Raw genomic sequence first — 18610 nt, forward strand, 5'->3', positions numbered from 1 at the left:
AATGTAATTATTCAAAGAATTTAGGATGATGAGTAGGTTATAATACGAACCATATTTTTTTTTAAGATTTATTTATTTGAAAGTAAGAGTTACAGAGAGAGAAGGGCAGAGAGAGAGAGAGAGAGAGAGAGAGAGAGAGAGAGGAGAGAGGTCTTTTATCTGCCGATTCACTACCCAAGTGGCCGCCACAACCAGGGTTGAGGCAGGTTGAAGACAGGAGCCAGGAGCTTCACCCTGGTTTCCCACATGAGTGGCAGGGACCCAAATGTTTTGGCCATCTTTTGCTGCTTTTCCTAGGCCATTAGCAGAGAGCTGGATGAGAAATGGAGCAGCAGGTACAAGAACTGGCAGCCACATGGGATGCTGGCATCACAGGCGGTGGCTTTACCCACTATGCCACAACACTAGTTCCCATATTTTAGTTTTAAATATGGTTTGTTATATGTAATCAACAGAAACTTGAGAACTATTTACTCCTAAATAAAGAATAAAGAGCGACCAAAATAGCTTATTTTGAAGCCTGGAAACATGATCTTTAAATGTAGTTACTTAAGACTTTGGTTACTGTTTGGTATAGCTGAAAGTTCATAGGATAAAAACCACCTTGAAGTAATACCTTATAAGCTCTATTACATTTTAGACACATTGTCTAATTTATTTATTCGATTAAGACACAGTAAGAATTTAAAAAGAACAAGGGAAAACAGCTGTTAAAAACAGTAAACTAGGGGCTGGTGCATGGAGTAGTGGGTAAAGCTGCAATCCACAGTGTCAGCATCCCATATGGGCTCCAGTTCAAGTCCTGGCTGCTCCACAGCCAATCCAGCTCTCTGGTAATGCATCTGGGAAAGTAGCAGAAGATAGCCCAAGTGTTTGGGCCCCTGCACCCATGTGGGAGACCCAGATGAAGCTCCTGGTTCCTGGCTCCTGGCTTCTACCTGGCCCAGCCCCAGCAACTGCAGCCATTTGGGGAGTGAACTGGTGGATGAAGATCTCTCTCTGTCTCTCTCTGCCTCTCCTTATCTGTAGCTCTGACTTTCAAATAGATGAATAAATCTTTTTAAAAAAAAAAAAAAAAAAAGCAACATGTCCCATGCTGTGGCGCAGTGGGCTAACGTCCTGGCCTGAAGTGCGGCATCCCATATGGGCGCCGGTTCAAGACCCGGCTGCTCCACTTCTGATCCAGCTTTCTGCTATGGCCTGGGAAAGCAGTAGATGTCCCAAGTCCTTGGGCCCCTGCACCTGCATGGGAGACCTGGAAGAAGTGCCTGGCTTCGGATCGGTGCAGCTCTGGCCGTTGCAGCCAACTGGGGAATGAACCATTGGATGGAAGACCTCTTTCTCTCTCTCTACCTCTCCTCTCTGTGTAACTTTGACTTTCAAATACATAAATAAATCTTTAAAAAAAAAAAAACCCAGCAAGCTAAATATTAAAATAAAAATTGAATCTTGACTATAAATTCTTAAATCAAAGAAAGAAAGAAACTGAACAGCCAGTACTTTTTGCCCTGAGGGGGTGGAAGTAAAAAAGAAAGGCAAGAAGGGGACATGCCTTCCATAATTCAACAATGACTGACCTGACAAAGTAAGAAATAGTTTGAACTCACTCCAAAGACAAAATGAATTCTATTTTAATCCCTGCAGTACAAAGAGTATGACGTTACTTTTAGAAAAATAAAAAGATAATGGGGTAGCTTACAATGATATGTTAGAATATAACTAGGCTTTTCCATCAAAATATAGGGAATATTTTAGTTATTACAACACTGACACATGTAAATTAAAATTATCCACTAGAAAGTTCTAAAATTTATACAGCCTATAAATATAGTTGATGCAGAATACTAACGTATGAGCTTTCAATGCTATCTGAAAAATCCTTGTCAAAAATATTAGATTGTTCTCAATAGATATCTTAATAGCAAATAAATAAATAGAGCATATATACTTCCATTATTAGAGAGTGCAGGATTACTCTCTCCATCAAATGAGACTGAGTTTAAGTGGGATATCGAATAAAAAATATTTATTTTGGAAATATCAACTCAAAAGATCTACTGACTTCATTTTTACCATTTAGTAAGTTATGAATTAAGAGTTCCACAAATAATCGGGGGTAAATTGTCAGAAAATTTTTAAGTAAATGAGTCTACGCAACAGAAAAAGAACACATTAACAGACATAATACTATACAAATAATTTAATCCCAAATTTAAAAGCTGTAATTAAAACAGCATCCTAAGTCTGTGACTTGAGAGCTGTGACTCCAGTCCAGTTACTTAGCTTTTCTTAGGATTCCAATTCCTTAGTGTAACACACACTCTCCACCTCGTAAGTAGTTGATAACAAGTAAGACAATGCATAGAAAGCACTACATCTGTCTGGCACGTAGCTAACCTAATGAGTGTTCACTATGATTATGTCCTCTCCTCAAAATAGGCTCTCCAAAACTGTCAGGCTGGGTTCTGCATTTTAGGAATACATTCTTCGTTTTTAAAGTTCTTACTTATTTACTGATTTGAAAAGCAGAAAGACAGAGACCACTCATCTGCTGGTTCACCCCTTAAATGCCTGCAATGGCTGAGACCTGGGCCACGCCAAAGCCAGGAACCAGGAACTCAGTTCTGGTCTCCCACACAGGAGGCAGGTATTCAACTACTTGAGCTGCTACCTGGTGCCTCCAGGGGTGTGCGTGAGAAGGGACCTGAAATCAGGAGAGGAGCTGGGATTCTAATCCAGGCATTCGGATATGGGATGCAGGCGTCCCAAGCAGCATCTCAGCTGCTGTGCCAAAGGGTTGCCCCTTAATTTTTGTTTTTATGTTTGGAAAGCTAATCATACATTCAGCTTTCATTTTTCTCTCATTAAGATGACCATAATACAGTGAATTCCACCATACTGAATATCAAAAGAAAAGAACTTTTGAAAAATATGCTTTCAAGTCAAGAGTCTTATTCAAAGCAAATGCCCTAAGTTGTACATCTTTTGGGTGTGGAAATGCGGACGTCTCCCTGGCTGACCCGTTGGCAGTGCAGTGACGCTGGGTCAGTGCTGAGTCCCTGAATCACAGAACACATACAAAGGGAAGTCACACAGGCCCACGTACCTGATGGAGATCGTTTCCCAGGGCGTATTCTGCAAAGTAGCCGGGAGCAGCAGAGGAGGCTCTGATGGCCTGCCACATCTTGTACTGACAGCCTCCCAGGTAATGAGACTGGCTGCCAGGGAAGTGACCGTAGTTCCGGAACACAAAAGCTTTCGGCGTTGGCCCTCGGTTTACTATGGTGCTTACAGCAGCTACCTGGTGAATGAAAAAGTGAATACCACCACAGTTAGCAGCAATTTTTGCAATCTGTGAACATCAAGTACTATTTAGTAGTATGAATAAACAATCTACAACTCTATCAAACATGGTAAATGTGTAACAAATAAAACATTGAGCAAAGGGAACCACATCTTTCTTAAGTAGGTTATTTCTTTGTGGCACTGAGAGAATTCTGAGACATGTATTTTAAAAGAACAATAAGAAGAGATGTACTTGACTGTATAATTGAAAAAGACATTCAAGAGGGCATCTATTTCCAGACCTTTAATAATAACTGACACAGTGCTGGTCTCAATGACTGACAACTTAGAGACTATGCTATTTCCATGGTGTCTTTACTGTGTCTTTGGTTCTGTGCTCTTTGAAAGCATCTGTACTTTAGTAAAGCTGAGCTGCATCGTTACACAAACTCCTGGGACTTTCAGATCAGAGTTATTAAAAAACCATGTCAGCCACCCCGTGTCTCAGACTGCATCACTGTCAGCTGAATTTTATAAAATGTGCTGTATTTGTTAATGATCCGAGACACAAACTTAAGAAGTTGGAAGGTACTGCTGAGGCCGAAGTTGCTAGTGTCCTGTGCTAAGCCCTGATGGGAGCCTATTTACTTGCTATTTAATTAAAAAAGAAAATAAAAAGAGTCATATCCCAAATTCCTGAGAGTAATTCAAGTATGTCTCTGGCCACCCTGGAAAAGTGTTAGCCATACAATAAAATGTGGAGGGATTTTCTACAATGAGTACAAATAAAGGGCTAAATTAAGACAAGTTTGGGTGGCTGCTCCATTTACCATGATAAATTACTTTCGGAGGTGGCTGAAGCTTCCACACACTCTGTTTTTTTTTAATGACAGCTTTCACAATTCCATTTGGACAAAGCAAGCAAATGAAAAAGGAGCCCTGGACATAGAGGTGAACACGCAGTGATGTAGACTACACCCGAGGGTGCTCTCCCAGAGAGCTAAGTCATCTCTTCATCGATGCCTGCGAGGCCCTGTGTAGTCTGACCTGATCACCCTTCCAGCCTCACTCCACACGCCGCCCATGCACCCATAGCCTCTAGTCTTCAGGAAGCCTTTCGCTCCTGGGAATTCTCCATGCCTCCTCCTCCACAGGTCATTCCCTTTGCTAAAGATTCCATTCAGGGGCCTTCCCTTATGTCCTTCTAAACATATGCTTTCAACCAACTGTTTTTGTAGCAATTGCACTGATTTCAGGGAAATTATATCTTATCTGTGTGACATCTACATCTTGCCTACACTGCCCTACGGAGCTAATAAATAAATCTATGTCTGTATTTGCTCACTAACATGCCCAAGGTGCATAGCACAGTGCTGGCATAGTGGATATATAATTAATATTTGCAGGATCAATAAATGTATTACTATGCCCGAGTTCAGGAATGAACAGAGTGTTATATGATTTCTCATGGCTATAGCTTGTCATCTGAGAATAAATACAAGCTGCCTGAGTTTCCAAGGTACAGAAATTCTATTCCTAAATCAAATATTAAAGAGAACAGAACTCAAGCAAATCTCAAATCACTAGGAATAAACAAATAAACAAGTGAATGGGAGCCACAATGAGATGTCTCTAAGTGACATTACATTTTTTAAATTTGGACATTAATCTAATCAAACACACACATACACACACACACAAATATACAGGAGGCACATAAAGTTCTCTTTAAAAATCTCAGAGAAAAAAATGCCATAACTTTCCTTAAATCACTGGATTAATTTTAATAATTGTGATAAAGTAAATCTTTCTTATTTTTAGTCCTAGTTTTTCACATTCTTATGTGTTTGTTATACTTTTACTGGATACAGAAAAGGTTTAATGATTGCATTCTTTATCTTCATGGAAGAAGGAATTAGCATATAATCCACTAGAAGAAATTCCAAAGAATTTTCTTTCACTCAAGTGGCCTTCAAAATGTTCATGGAAATGTGTATTATGAAAAGACTATGTATGCATGGACTTTAAAAAACAATTATGGGGGGCCAGCACTGTGGCTTATGGGTAGAGCTGCTGCCTGCAGTGCTGGCATTCCATATGGGCGCCAGTTCAATTCCCGGCTGCTCCAATTCCAATCCAGCTCTCTGCTCTGGCCTGGGATAGCAGTAGAAGATGGCCCAAGTCCTTGAGCCCCTGCACTCATGTGGGAGACCTGGAAGAAGCTCCTGGCTCCTGGCTTTAGATCAGCACAGCTCCCAGCTGTTGCAGCCAATTATGGAGTGAACCAGCGGATGGAAGACCTCTCTCTCTCTCTTTCAATCTCTGCCTTTCCTCTCTCTGTAACTCTTTCAAATAAATAAATAAATCTTTAAAAAAAAAAAAAAATCTCCGCCAAGATTCATTTTTAAATTCCATTCTCGGCCAGCGCCGTGGCTCAACAGGCTAATCCTCTGCCTTGCGGCGCCGGCACACCGGGTTCTAGTCCCGGTTGGGGCACTGGATTCTGTCCCGGTTGCCCCTCTTCCAGGCCAGCTCTCTGCTGTGGCCAGGGAGTGCAGTGGAGGATGGCCCAAGTGCTTGGGCCCTGCACCCCATGGGAGACCAGGATAAGCACCTGGCTCCTGCCTTCGGATCAGCGCAGTGTGCTGGCTGCAGCGTACCGGCCGTGGCGGCCATTGGAGGGTGAGCCAACGGCAAAAGGAAGACCTTTCTCTCTGTCTCTCTCTCTCACTGTCCACTCTGCCTGTCAAAAAAAAAAAAAAATTCCATTCTCCATGAAATTTTTGAAGTACTCTTGGAAAAGGGCCCTCACAGACCTCCAGTTCCATGGAAGGGTTGTATGTAAGAGACTCAGAGCTTACCTTAGGACACATGGGGTTTCTCGCTGTTTCAATCATTAGTGCAGATCCCATCCTCTCCCTTTAATGAAGGAGAATAAAGAATGTCAACATAATTTTATCTCCTAGCAATTGGGGAACATATACTAGGCAATTACTGTCTGCCCACGGCTTTGTCAAAGTGCAAGAAGGGATAAAGAAGTCCAAGAATATCCTTAGGAGGCTTCTGGTCCAGTTAGTGAACAGGGAACAGGACAGAGCTATTTATTCATCTATGATTCAAACTGGAAGCACCCACAGTTCAGAGATGGAGCTATCAATATAGGCCGCAATAATGGGGAAAGATGCAGAAGTGCAGCTTGAGAAAGACATCGAGAGGTGGCATGGCAACGTATTCAGAGCTAGGACACCCGCAGGGTAAAGGCACGAGGCACAAGAAATCATTCGCGGGGTCCCACTGACAGGATAATGGAGTTGTGCTAAGACTGCAGAATTACATCCACACTAGTCACTTACCCAACAAACCAGGTCAGGACATTTAGACACTAACCTTGTTTCGGCAGGTAGTACAGAACAGTGTCATCAAGAAACTGCTGTTAAAATCATCTCAGTTGACATTTAAATCACTAGAACAGTACAGAAATGGTCTTGGGTGGCAATTTTCATGAACAGGGAATTTTATTTCAGAGCAGACTTCTGCTAGACTTAAAAACGATGAATCTGCCCCTGCCTTACCAACTCTCTTCACAAGTAAAGCCATTTTTTCTGAAGACATTTTTCAAATACGACTCCCATTTCTCAACTAGAATGTTAGGGAATCTCACACAAAGGAAATACTTATAAACTGCTTCATGATGTAGCCTTTCCAAGCTTTATAAACATCAGTGTGCAGTGCTTCCCAAAGCGAATGTAATCCTTGTCCTTCCCAACCTGATCTGTTTCCTCTGCAAGAAGCTGGTGGAGTTTTATCTTTGTATGGCCTTTATCTTTTCCTAGAACTCTTGCTGGAAAACTAGAACAGAAATTTCGGGAGCATGCTGCATTCATATTTTTAAGTAAAGTTCATATTTATTTTGTATTTAAATCTTGTACTGATCAAACAGCTAAGATGCTTTCATGAATCAGGTTATAAATTCAGAGAGTTAGGAATGATAATTGCTTATTTCAGAGGAACATCAAAATAATAAAAAAAAATCCTTATAATTCCTAGATTCTATTGACGCTATGATTAAAAACAGTACCTACAAAATAACAAAATCAGGGCTGGCACTGTGGTAGGTTAATTCTCTGCCTGTGGTGCCAGCATCCCATATGAGTGCTGGATAAAGACCCAGCTCTTCCTCTTCCCATCTACCTCTCTGCTGTGGCCTGTGAAAGCAGTAGGAGATGGCCCAAGCACTTGGGCCCTGCACCCACATGGGAGACTCGGAAGAAGCTCCTGGCTTCAGATCAGCCCAGCTCTGACAGTTGTGGTCATTTGAGGAGTGAACCAGTGGATGAAAGACCCCCCCCCCCTCTCTCTCTACCTCTCAAATAAATAAATAAAATCATTATCAGAAAAAACACACAAGTGCTGTCAATAAACGCGAAGAAAATTCCATATCAAAAAAGGCCAGAGGGCAGTTGTGGTAGAATATGACAGTAATAGCCCCCAATAGATCACTGCTTCCTGGTCTCTCTGTATTTGTATAGAGGCCCTTTCCACATACATCCTTAGTTCCAGAGGCTTTGGCCAACAGGGCATCAGCAAACACGCAATTAAACCAAGGCTTGCTAAATGCCTTTGCACTGGGGCCTGTCCTCGGGAAACCCTGACACGGGGATGATGAAATGAGGCCTGGGATGAGAAGGGCCATGTGGAGGGGCAGGAGGTGAGAGAGACAGACCCAGCTGGCCCAGGCGTATTTGCTGAGCTCTCTGCAGCCAGCCTAACGAGCTCAGGCAAGCACAGAAGTGCCCAGGCAGACCAAAGAACTCTGAGACGAAATCATCACTTCTTTAAGCCACAGAGTTTTGGAGTGGTTTGTTCTGCAGCAAATGCTGAGTGAGAAAGTGGGGGTGGGGTACATAAGTGTACTGAATACACTTATGAAGTTTATTTTATCAGTGCTGTGACCGAAAATAAAAATCTCTGAAAGGGGAAGAAACAAAACATGCATGCACACGAAGGTACTTTCTAAGTAACTAAACGAAAAAAGCATTTCAGAGTAGAGAAGCTGGCTTTACACTAAATGTTTCAGCCTTCATTGAGAATTGTTACTAGAAAGTGTCATGATTTTATAATTTCATGAGGATTCATAAATATATTTTTAAATAAAATACAAGACTGAAAAGCAGCCAACATACAATAATGATGGGAAGATTTCACAACTCTACAGATGTCAATATTCCACAAAATAACATCAAAATATCAGTGGAAATTTTTATGCAATAAAAGTAATCAAAGGTTCATTCTGAAAGTTAAGTGAAGAGCTAAGAGAATTACAAACAAGAAGTAAGGACAAAAGACTTGCTGTATTTATATAAAGACATCATACAAAGATACAACAATTAAATTTACAGAATGTATACAAACATAAATCAATAGAAAAACAAAAACTTGAGCATTGACTGTAATGTACAGAAGAATTTAAAATACAACAAAAGAGGGATCTCAAATCAGTGAAAAAAAGGAGAAAATACTTGGCAAGTGGTACTGGGGTATTTAAATTAGTATTTGAGAAACAAAATAAAGCTTGATCTCATTACAACATAGATCAACATAAATTTTAGGTGACTTAAGAATTAAGTATAAACCTAATAGGGGCTGGCATTGCAGCATAGTGGGTTAAGCTGTCACTTGTAATACTGGCATCTCATATCAGAGGGCTGGTTCGAATCCCAGTGGCAGCTGGGATTTCCAGTGCACCCAGGAAATCAGTGGACAATGACCCAAGTACTTGGACCCACAGAGGAGACCAGGATGGAGTTCTAGGCTCCTGGCTTTGGCCTGGACCAGACCAAACTCCTGAATATTTCATTTGGGGAGTAAAGCAGCAGGTAGGTGATCTCTCTCTCACCTACCCTCTTTTTCCTGTCACACTGCTTTTAAAATAAGTCTTTAAAGAATATACACCTAATAAAACATTAGGACGATAAAATAAATTACCTGGTTTCAGGATAGAAAATAGTTTATAAACATGAAAGTAAAGTTAAAACTCATTAAAGAAAAAGATCTGACTAAATAAGGATTTTAAAATCCTCTATATAGGCTGGCGCCGTGGCTTAACAGGCTAATCCTCCACCTTGCGGCACCGGCACACGGAGTCCTAGTCCTGGTTGGGGCGCCGGATTCTATCCCGGTTGCCCCTCTTCCAGGCCAGCTCTCTGCTGTGGCCCGGGAGTGCAGAGGAGGATGGCCCAAGTGCTTGGGCCCTGCACCCACATGGGAGAGGAGAAGCACCTGGCTCCTGGCAGCGGCCATTGGAGGGTGAACCAACGGCAAAAAGGAAGACCTTTCTCTCTGTCTCTCTCTCTCTCACTATCCACTCTGCCTGTCAAAAAAAAAAAAAAAAAAAAAATCCTCTATATAGGGGATGGTATTGTGGCACAGTGGGTTACAGCCTATATGGGTGCTGGTTTGAGTTCCAACTGCTCCATTTCCAATCCGGCTCCCTGCTATGTGCCTGAGAAAGCAGCAGAGGATGGCCCAAGTGCTTGGGCCCCTGCATTCACTTGGGAGATCTGGAAGCTACTGGCTCCCAGCTTCAGAGTGGCCAAGCCCCAGCTGTTGCAGCTATCTGAGAAGTGAACCAGTAGATGGAAGACTCTGTCTCTCCCACACTTTCTAACTCTGCCTTTTAAACAAATAAAATAAATCTTTTTAAAAATCCTATATGTAATAAAAATTAAAAGGCATTTTCAATATATGATTAACATTTACAATATAATGAGAAATATTCCAACAGAAAAATGGGCAAAGTTGATGCCCTCAATATTCACCAAAAAAGAATTAAAAGTTTAAAAAGCATCTAAATTCACCAATAATCAAAGTGATGCAATATAAACTGAAATACCAGTTTCAAAACATCTCAAACCGATAGTTTTTTTTTTTTTTTAAGATTTATTTATTTATTTGACAGGCAGCGTTAGAGAGAGAGAGAGGGTGAGGGAGAGAAAGAATCTTCCATCCTCTGATTCACTCCTCAAGTGGCCACAATGGCCAGAGCTGGGCCAAGGGTCTCCCACATGGGTGCAGGGGCCCAAGCATTTGGGCCATCTCCCACTACTTTCTTAGGCAAGAAGATGGATCAGAAGTGGAGTAACTGGGACTCAAACTGGTACCTATATGGGACGCCAGCACTGCAGGCAGTGGCTTTACCCACTAAGCCATAGTGGCAGCCCCAAGTTTTAAAAATTAAATTGTTTGGTATTTATTTCATAAAGATAAATATAAATTGATGCTGGTCAATGAGTGAGTTAGCACATCTGGATTTTATTTAATATTATTTTTTATTTGAAAGGCAAAGAGAAAGCCTCCACCCACTGGTTCACTCCCCAAATGCCCCAAGTAGCTGGTGTCAGGCCAGAGAGAAACCAGGAGCCTGGAACTCCATGCAGGTCTCCCATGTATGTGGTAGGGACCCAAGCACCTGAGCCAACCTGCTGCCTGCCTCCCAGCATGTGCATTAGCAGGAAGCTGGACTGGAGTTTGAGCCAAGACTCCAACCCAGGCACTCTGATACGGATGCAAGTGTCCAAAGCTGCACCAAATATCTGCCTCCGGACAACTATTTTGAAGAATAATTCAGTTATGTATGTATGAAGATCCATCCATCCTTCCTTCCTCCCTCCCTCCTTCCCTCTCTTTCTTTCAGAGGCTGAGTTACAGACACAGAGGGAGAAAGAGAGAGAGAAGTGTCCCGTCCGTTGGCTCACTCCCCACAATGGCCACAATGGCCAGAGCTGGGCTGATCTCAAGCCAGGAGCTAGGAGCTTACTCCAGGTCTCCCATGTGGGTGCAGGGGTCCGATCATTTTGGCCTTCCTCCACTGCCTTCCCAGGCCACAGCACAGAGCTAGGTCAGAAGAGGGGCATCTGGGACATGAACAGGTATCCATATGGGATGCTGGCACCACAGTGGAGGCCCAGCCTACCACATCACAGCACTGGCCCCATGTATGAAGATCCTGAAAACATGTCTGTTCTCAGACCCAAAACTTTTGCTTCCAAAATTTAACTTAAAAAAATAAAGAGGCCGGCGCCGTGGCTCAACAGGCTAATCCTCCACCTAGCGGCGCCGGCACACCAGGTTCTAGTCCCAGTCGGGGTGCCGAATTCTGTCCCGGTTGCCCCTCTTCCAGGCCAGCTCTCTGCTGTGGCCCAGGAGAGCAGAGGAGGATGGCCCAAGTCCTTGGGTCCTGCACCCCATGGGAGACCAGGAGAAGCACCTGGCTCCTGGTTTCGGATCAGCGCAGTGCGCTGGCCGCAGCGTGCCGGCCATGGCGGCCATTGGAGGGTGAACCAACGGCAAAGGAAGACCTTTCTCTCTGTCTCTCTCACTGTCCACTCTGCCTGTCAAAAATAAAATAAAAAATAAAAAATAAAAATAAAGAGATTTAAGTAGAGACGTAGGATATCCATCTAAATTTTATTTTGAACTATAGTTTTCTTTCCAAAAGGGAATTAAACAAAAACATAATACAGGGGCCAGTGCTATAGTGTAGCAGGTAAAGCTGCTGCCTGCAGTCCCAGCATCCCATATGGGTGCCGGTTCTAGTCCCAGCTGCTCCACTTCCAATCCAGCTCTCTGCTACGGCCTGGGAAAGCAGTAGAGAATGGCTCAAGAACTTGGGCCCCTGCACCCACATGGGAAACCCGGAAGAAGCTCCTGGCTCCTGGCTTTGGATTGGCACAGCTCCAGCCATTGCGGCCATCTGGGGAGTGAATCAGTGGATGGAAGACCTCTCTCTCTCTCTCTCTTTCTGCCTCTGCCTCTCTATAATTCTGCCTTTCAAATAAATAAATAAATCTTTAAAAAAAGAAAAACAACAACATAATATGGGGCCAGCGCTGTGGTGTAGCAGGTAAAGCTGCTGCCTGCAGTGCTGGCATCCCATATGGGTGCCAATTTTTTTAGTCCCAGCTGCTTCACTTCCAATCCAGGTCTCTGCTATGGCCTGGGAAAGCAGTGCAGGATGGCCAAAGTGCTCAGGCCCCTGCACCGACATGCGTGACCTGGAAGAAGCTCCTGGCTCCTGTCTTTGGATTGGAGCAGCTCCAGCCATTGTGGCCAACTAGGGAGTGAACCAGCGATGGAAGACCTCTCTCCTTTTGCCTCAGCCTGTCTGTAACTAGGCCTTTCAAATAAAATAAATAAATCTGAAAAAAACAAAACAAAACAAAACAAAACAAAACAAAACAAAAAACCATAGGACATCTACAAAATGGAAGAATAAACAATCATTAAAAGGTTTTTCAAAAACCAATAAATGGCATGGGAAATAATTTATGATACAAAGCTAAGTGAAAATGCAGGATATAAAACTACATATACGGTCCCAACTGTTTGAAGGTGATGAAAACATACACACTCATAACCACATACACATACAGTTGTTTATCTAAAGGAAATTCCAGAAAGAAATATCTCACCATGTTAATAGTGATCACATTATTTTTACTATTAATATATTCCCTACTTCCCATAAAATATTATATTTTTATATTTTTAAAACACACTGATGTTTGACCAATAATTAAGCTTCTTATAAACTGGATAAACTGGCCTCAGGGAGGGGCGGCCTGGCCTACTGGCTAAGATGCCACTTGGGACACCAATATTCCACATCAGAGTGCGTGGGTCTGAGTCCCAGCTCTGCTTCCAATTCTGGCTTTCTGCTAGTGTGCACTCTGGGAGGTAGCAAGTGATGGCTCAAATATTTAAGTCTCTGCCTTTCATGTGGGAGACCTGGACTGAGTCACTGGGTCCTAGGTGCAACACAGCCCAGCCCTGGCTGTTGCGGACATTTGGGGAATAAACCAGCAGATGGGGGATTTCTCTGTCTCTGAGCTTCTGCAGATAAATAAAAACAAGTAAATAAAAATTAAACTGACATACTGACATATTTCATAATGTGGACAAAACATAAAGTGTCCTATCACAGTAATTTTCAAAATCACAGAAAATTATGGTCATCATAAATACCCTAAATATCCAAAATGGAAATGGCTGAGAAAATATGGCACCATTATACTATAGAATAAAGCACATTTTAAAAAATGTTGGGGCCCAGCATTGTGGCATAGCAGACTATGCTGCTGCCTGCAATGCCGGCATCCCATATGGGTACCACTTCATATCCCGGCTGCTCTACTTCCAATCCAGCTGCCTGCTAATGGCCTGGAAAAGCAGCACAAGACCAAGTACTTGAGCCTCTGCCACCCATGTGAGAGACCTGGATGAAGCTCCTGGCTTTGGCCTGGTACAGCCTTGGCTGTTGTAGCCATCTGGGGAGTGAATCAGTGAATGGAAGGTATCTCTTTATCTCTCCCTCTCTATCTCTCGCTTGCTAACTCTGGCTTTCAAATAAATAAAAAAAAACTTCAAAAAAAATGTGTCAGAGATTTTAATAAAGTTGGGAAAAGAGTAACACAAATTTATAATTTCAATTTAATTTCAGCTATGCAAAATGTATTTTGAAATGTATATATGTCTGTCAAAAATCAGAAGGAAATATATTATAAGGTCTATGACTGAATAATAGGATTGTGCATGACTAACTTTCTACTTTATGGTATTAACTGTAAAGAAATGATTTGTCACGAATGACTTGAGAACAGATTAATATGTCTAGTAAAAACAATAAGATGCAAATATGATCAATATGCTAGTCTGTCACATTTTCAAGGGAGAAATTTTAACTTTTACATGCAAATCTCACACACATGAAACCAAAAAATCAATGACTAGAATATGACTCACTAAAACAGCAAGTGTTACCTCTAATTAGTGTGATTAATAATTTAATATTCCTTATATTTTTCTCTATTTTTCAAACTAAAATCTGTACATTTTATATTTATAATTAGAACATTTTAAAAAAGAATCACCATAACTTACTTAAGAATCTTCTCCCATGTCTGACTATCATAAAATGCATGGCTCCAGCTCATTTTGACTGTTCCAACGATGACATTTTGTGAAAATATATCTGATCCTAGTTTTCGATAAAGTTCTTCACATTCATCCAGTGGCATATGAAACAGTCCTAACATGAAAGCTAATATGGCACCTAAAAAAAGAATTGTTACTTTATCAGCAGCAATGTTACAGCATTAGGATTATAAGATTAGAGTCTCAGTCCTGACTTAAATTCTAGCTTTGATATTGTCTAGCTAAATCACAAATTACTTAACTTCTCAGAACCCTGATTTCTGTAAAACAGGAATAGTGGGGCCAGCACTATGGCGTAGTGAGTAAAGCCGCTGCCTGCAGTGCTGGCATCCCATATGGGCGCCGGTTCTAGTCCTGGCTGCTCTACTTCCAATCTAGCTCTCTGCTATGGCCTGGGAAAGCAGTAGAAGATGGTCCAAGTCCTTGAGCCCCTACACTCATGTAGGAGATCTGGAAGAAGCTCCTGATTCCTGGCTTCGGATCGACCCACCTCTGGCCATTGTGGCCATTTGGGGAGTGAACCAGCGGATGGAAGATCTCTCTGCCTCTTGGTAACTCTGCCTTTCAAATAAATAAATAAATAAGATCTAAAAAAAACAAAGAAAAAGAATAACAAGTAAAATGCATTGAAACAACAAATGTATAGGCCCCCAAAAGATTAAAATAAATGCTACCCAACTGTAGTAATGATGACAATTTAAAACATTATAAAAAACATGCTACTTAAGGACTGGCATTGTGGTGCAGTGGGTTAAGTCACCCCCTGCAATGCTGGCATCATACATGGGCACTGGTTTGAGTCTTGGATCTGTACTTCCAATCCAGCTCCCTACTTATAATAAGCCTGGGAAAGCAGTGGAAGATGGCCCAAGTGCCTGAGCTGATGGGAGACTCAGTTGAAGCTCCAGGCTCCTGGCCTTGGCCTGGTACAGCCCTGGCCATTGTGACCATTTGGGGAGTAAATCAGTGGATGGCAGATCTCTCTCTCTGTGTTTCTCTCTCTGTTACTCTGCCTTTCAATTAAACAAATAAATCTTTAAAAAATACATTATTTAACATGAAATAGTATATAAGTATGATGTTGCGGTAGATAATGGCGTTTCTAACATTAATTGTTAGTTTCAGTCACAGAATACAGTATATTTGACAACCCACCAGTTCATTAAACAATTACTCCTTCAGCTGGCCCTACAACCAATGTAATTAAAGAAAATAGGTACTCTGGGATGGCCTTTTCAATAGCTAATTTTATATATACTCGCTGTAACTGGTAGGATCCACTGCCACCTAGTGGACCTAATTAGCCTAACCTAGGGAGCAAAATGGGAGGAGAAAGCTGGGGATATGAGAGGGCAGGATGAGGAAGTATCTGTTGACTATCACCGCTCATAAGCTGTGAGCACGAAAAAAAACAAAGAAAAACTATCAATATGATGCTATCAGAATATATTTTAAATATTTAACATATTTTTATACTTGGTATTATTCTAGTAAAAGATCAGGCAACTTATGTTTTAAATATACATAGTAAGCTATAACAACAGAAATTTTTTAATATTCAGAAAGCCTATAATTAACACAATAAATAATTTTCAAAATATTAGATTTTATTTTTTAAGAACTATAAAGATGAGCATATAGTCAAAAAAAAAAACAAATTACTTTTATTAAATTGGTAAGGACATTACCTTGAACTAAACATGTATTAACTTTATAAAAACTAAGTGCAAAAAAACTTAAAATACACAAAATTGAAAAACAAGATTATAAGCATTGTATTGCAAGTTATGGTATTGCAAGTTAAGGCAGCATGGAAAAGACACCATGATAAATACAGAAACGCATGTATTATGTAACTTGATATTCTACTCCAAGGATGATCTGTGCTTTGAGATTCTCTTTATTTAGAATCCACCTTCAACAACAGTGCCAAAGCAAGAAGTTAGCTTGTACATGTGTTCAAACATGTGAAACACTAGGACCATTCTGAAATTCAACAGAAATGGTCTGGCTGATATTTCCCCAAAATGTACCAAAAAGTACCAACTTTGAGAAATGCCTCTAGATATTTTGAGTTAAAGCAATTTCAGATATACATACTTGAATTTGTACTTTGTGTCTGACATATACATATTATTTACAGAAGTTCTTCTGTTAACAAACAAACACACCTGTTTAGCCTCCTTTAATCCAGTATTTTCCAAATTTGCTAACACCCCGTGGAAGCAGTGTTCAATGATTTCTTATTCCAGAGGATTCAAGCATAAAAAGACCAGGGATTCCTTATGCTTTCAGTCATCCTTGCAACTGCTGTCATCATTTAGTTTTGATAATTGAGCAGCAAGTTCCCTGCCCTCTGGGAATACTTCTCACACTTGTCACAGGTAACCTAGAGAAACATTTGGTTCTGTTTGTAGTGGTCTTCAGAACTACTACTATAATTCTAATGTAAAGTGGGAAATGATCAAGTCAAACAGTAAAACACGCTGCAAGGATCTGGGATTTTAGTAGTCCTGAGTGCTACCTGGGCAGTGAGCAATAGCTGGAGAGTCTTATACAGATGGTGGGGAAAAAGACAAAAAATAAAATAGCTGAGACAGTCGATGTTGAAAATAGATTAAAATAACACAGAAAACAAAATTCATTTGATGATGAGCCAGCAAAAACTAAGAAATTATTCAGTAACAATTATATCCTAAATTGCCAGTTTCTTCAATACAAACATGAAACTATAATTTTAAATGTATATCAACTAGAAATACTAAAGTAGCTTTTTAAAAACATAGGTTCTCACATTTATCAATTTAAATTCTGCCTTCAGACAACCAGATAAATGATTCAGCAAGCAACCTCTTCACAAACACCTCTCACAAAAAAGCAACACTTATCCATCTTTAACTCTGTTAGTTCAAGTACGGTGAGTACTCTCCTTCCTTCCAGCCATTACTCTCCTAAAAAGGTGAATATATCATAAAGCAATGGGTAATTTATTTTTGTAATTGTGGATTATCAAGATATATTAGAAAAATGCATAAAAATATATTTCTAAGAATTAACATACTCAGAATGAACATTTTGTTTTAAAGTTCATTAAGCAAACTGAAGGATTATTCATTGTCAAAGCACGAAACTAATTTGCATCATTTCTGTGACTCATGTTCTTTTGCTTCACGTGCAGCTGGAACACACCACTTCTCTATATAATACGCAGTAATTACCTGTGCTGACACCACAAATGTAATCAAAGAGCTGATGAACCGGCTTCTGAGTAAGTTCAACTAATTTTCTGAGTGTCTGAAGAGCAACAACACCCCTGCAGAAAAGTCAAAGGGAAAACGAGAATTTCACTACGTTTTTCAATAAAGCAATTCTAAAAATTGCCTTTGGACCTTACAAGCTAACAATGAAAACTACTAATAAGAAAAGGATCAGAAAAAGATTGCCTGATCAAATTTTTAGGAGCACCTCTGAAAAACTAGTGTCTAAATAGTGCTTTAAACCTGTCCTACAGTAGCACATTAAAAAATTTTTACTAGTATTGCTTTAAATACAAAGACAATGTAAGATACTTTCTTAAACATCCCTGCTCACCAAAAACACATAAAACCTCCATCCACCAGTTGCTGGGTGCTGGTGTGCTTTATATCTCTCACTAGCCAGGTTTTGAAGCTCCCTTTCAATGATTTGTTTTCCAAAACTCTCAGTAACCTTAGGACAGTACTCTGGATTAAGGGTGTATTAATTAATGCTGAATTTGTTCACTTCTGGATTCTTGCCAAAGGCACTAAATGTTTCATGAAGGAATGTGAAAGAAGAAATAGCTTTTAGGGTGTGTATATCACATGGATGATGCCTAATACTGGATAATAGTACTTAATACTGGATGGCTATACTAAAGCAATGGAATAAAGGTGTGGGGACAGTAAGACCTGGAGCTTAGCAACACAGCCGCCACAAAATAAAATGCACAGCATCAAGTTCTGCTTTGAAACTGCTAACAGGAAGTCATCAACAGATTCAAGTAGAAAACCAAACATGTTAAATTTTTAATGACAACAAATAAAGTGGATTTCAGGAGAAGTATGGTAAGACACATCAATTCAAGGTGAAACATGACAAATGCTGGATAAAACATATTTAACATACTTAACAATGTGACCTATATTATCACAAAAATTAAACGTATATGTATGTACATATATTCACACAGAAAGACTAGAATAATTCAAAATATTTAAATCATCTTGAAGTTGTTAGAACTAAATTGTTGAGGCTGGCACTGTGGCACAGCAGGTTAAAGCCACCAACTGCAGTGCCGGCACCCCACAGGGGT

General features: G+C 40.6%; 1 protein-coding gene across 1 annotated transcript in view; it reads right to left on the reverse strand.

Annotated features, from left to right (window-relative positions):
* The window catches only part of PNPLA8 (patatin like phospholipase domain containing 8), a 52263-nt gene that overhangs the window by 17593 nt on the left and 16060 nt on the right, over nt 1–18610 (reverse strand). Inside the window, exons 4-7 of the mRNA XM_062176666.1 lie at nt 17496–17590; nt 14224–14395; nt 6147–6204; nt 3107–3301 (exon numbers count right to left, since the gene is read on the reverse strand). Coding sequence (XP_062032650.1) covers nt 3107–3301; nt 6147–6204; nt 14224–14395; nt 17496–17590 — 520 coding nt within the window. The remainder of the gene's footprint in view (nt 1–3106; nt 3302–6146; nt 6205–14223; nt 14396–17495; nt 17591–18610) is intronic.

This window comes from Lepus europaeus, chromosome 1, assembly GCF_033115175.1.
Source record: "Lepus europaeus isolate LE1 chromosome 1, mLepTim1.pri, whole genome shotgun sequence".
NCBI lineage: Eukaryota > Metazoa > Chordata > Mammalia > Lagomorpha > Leporidae > Lepus > Lepus europaeus.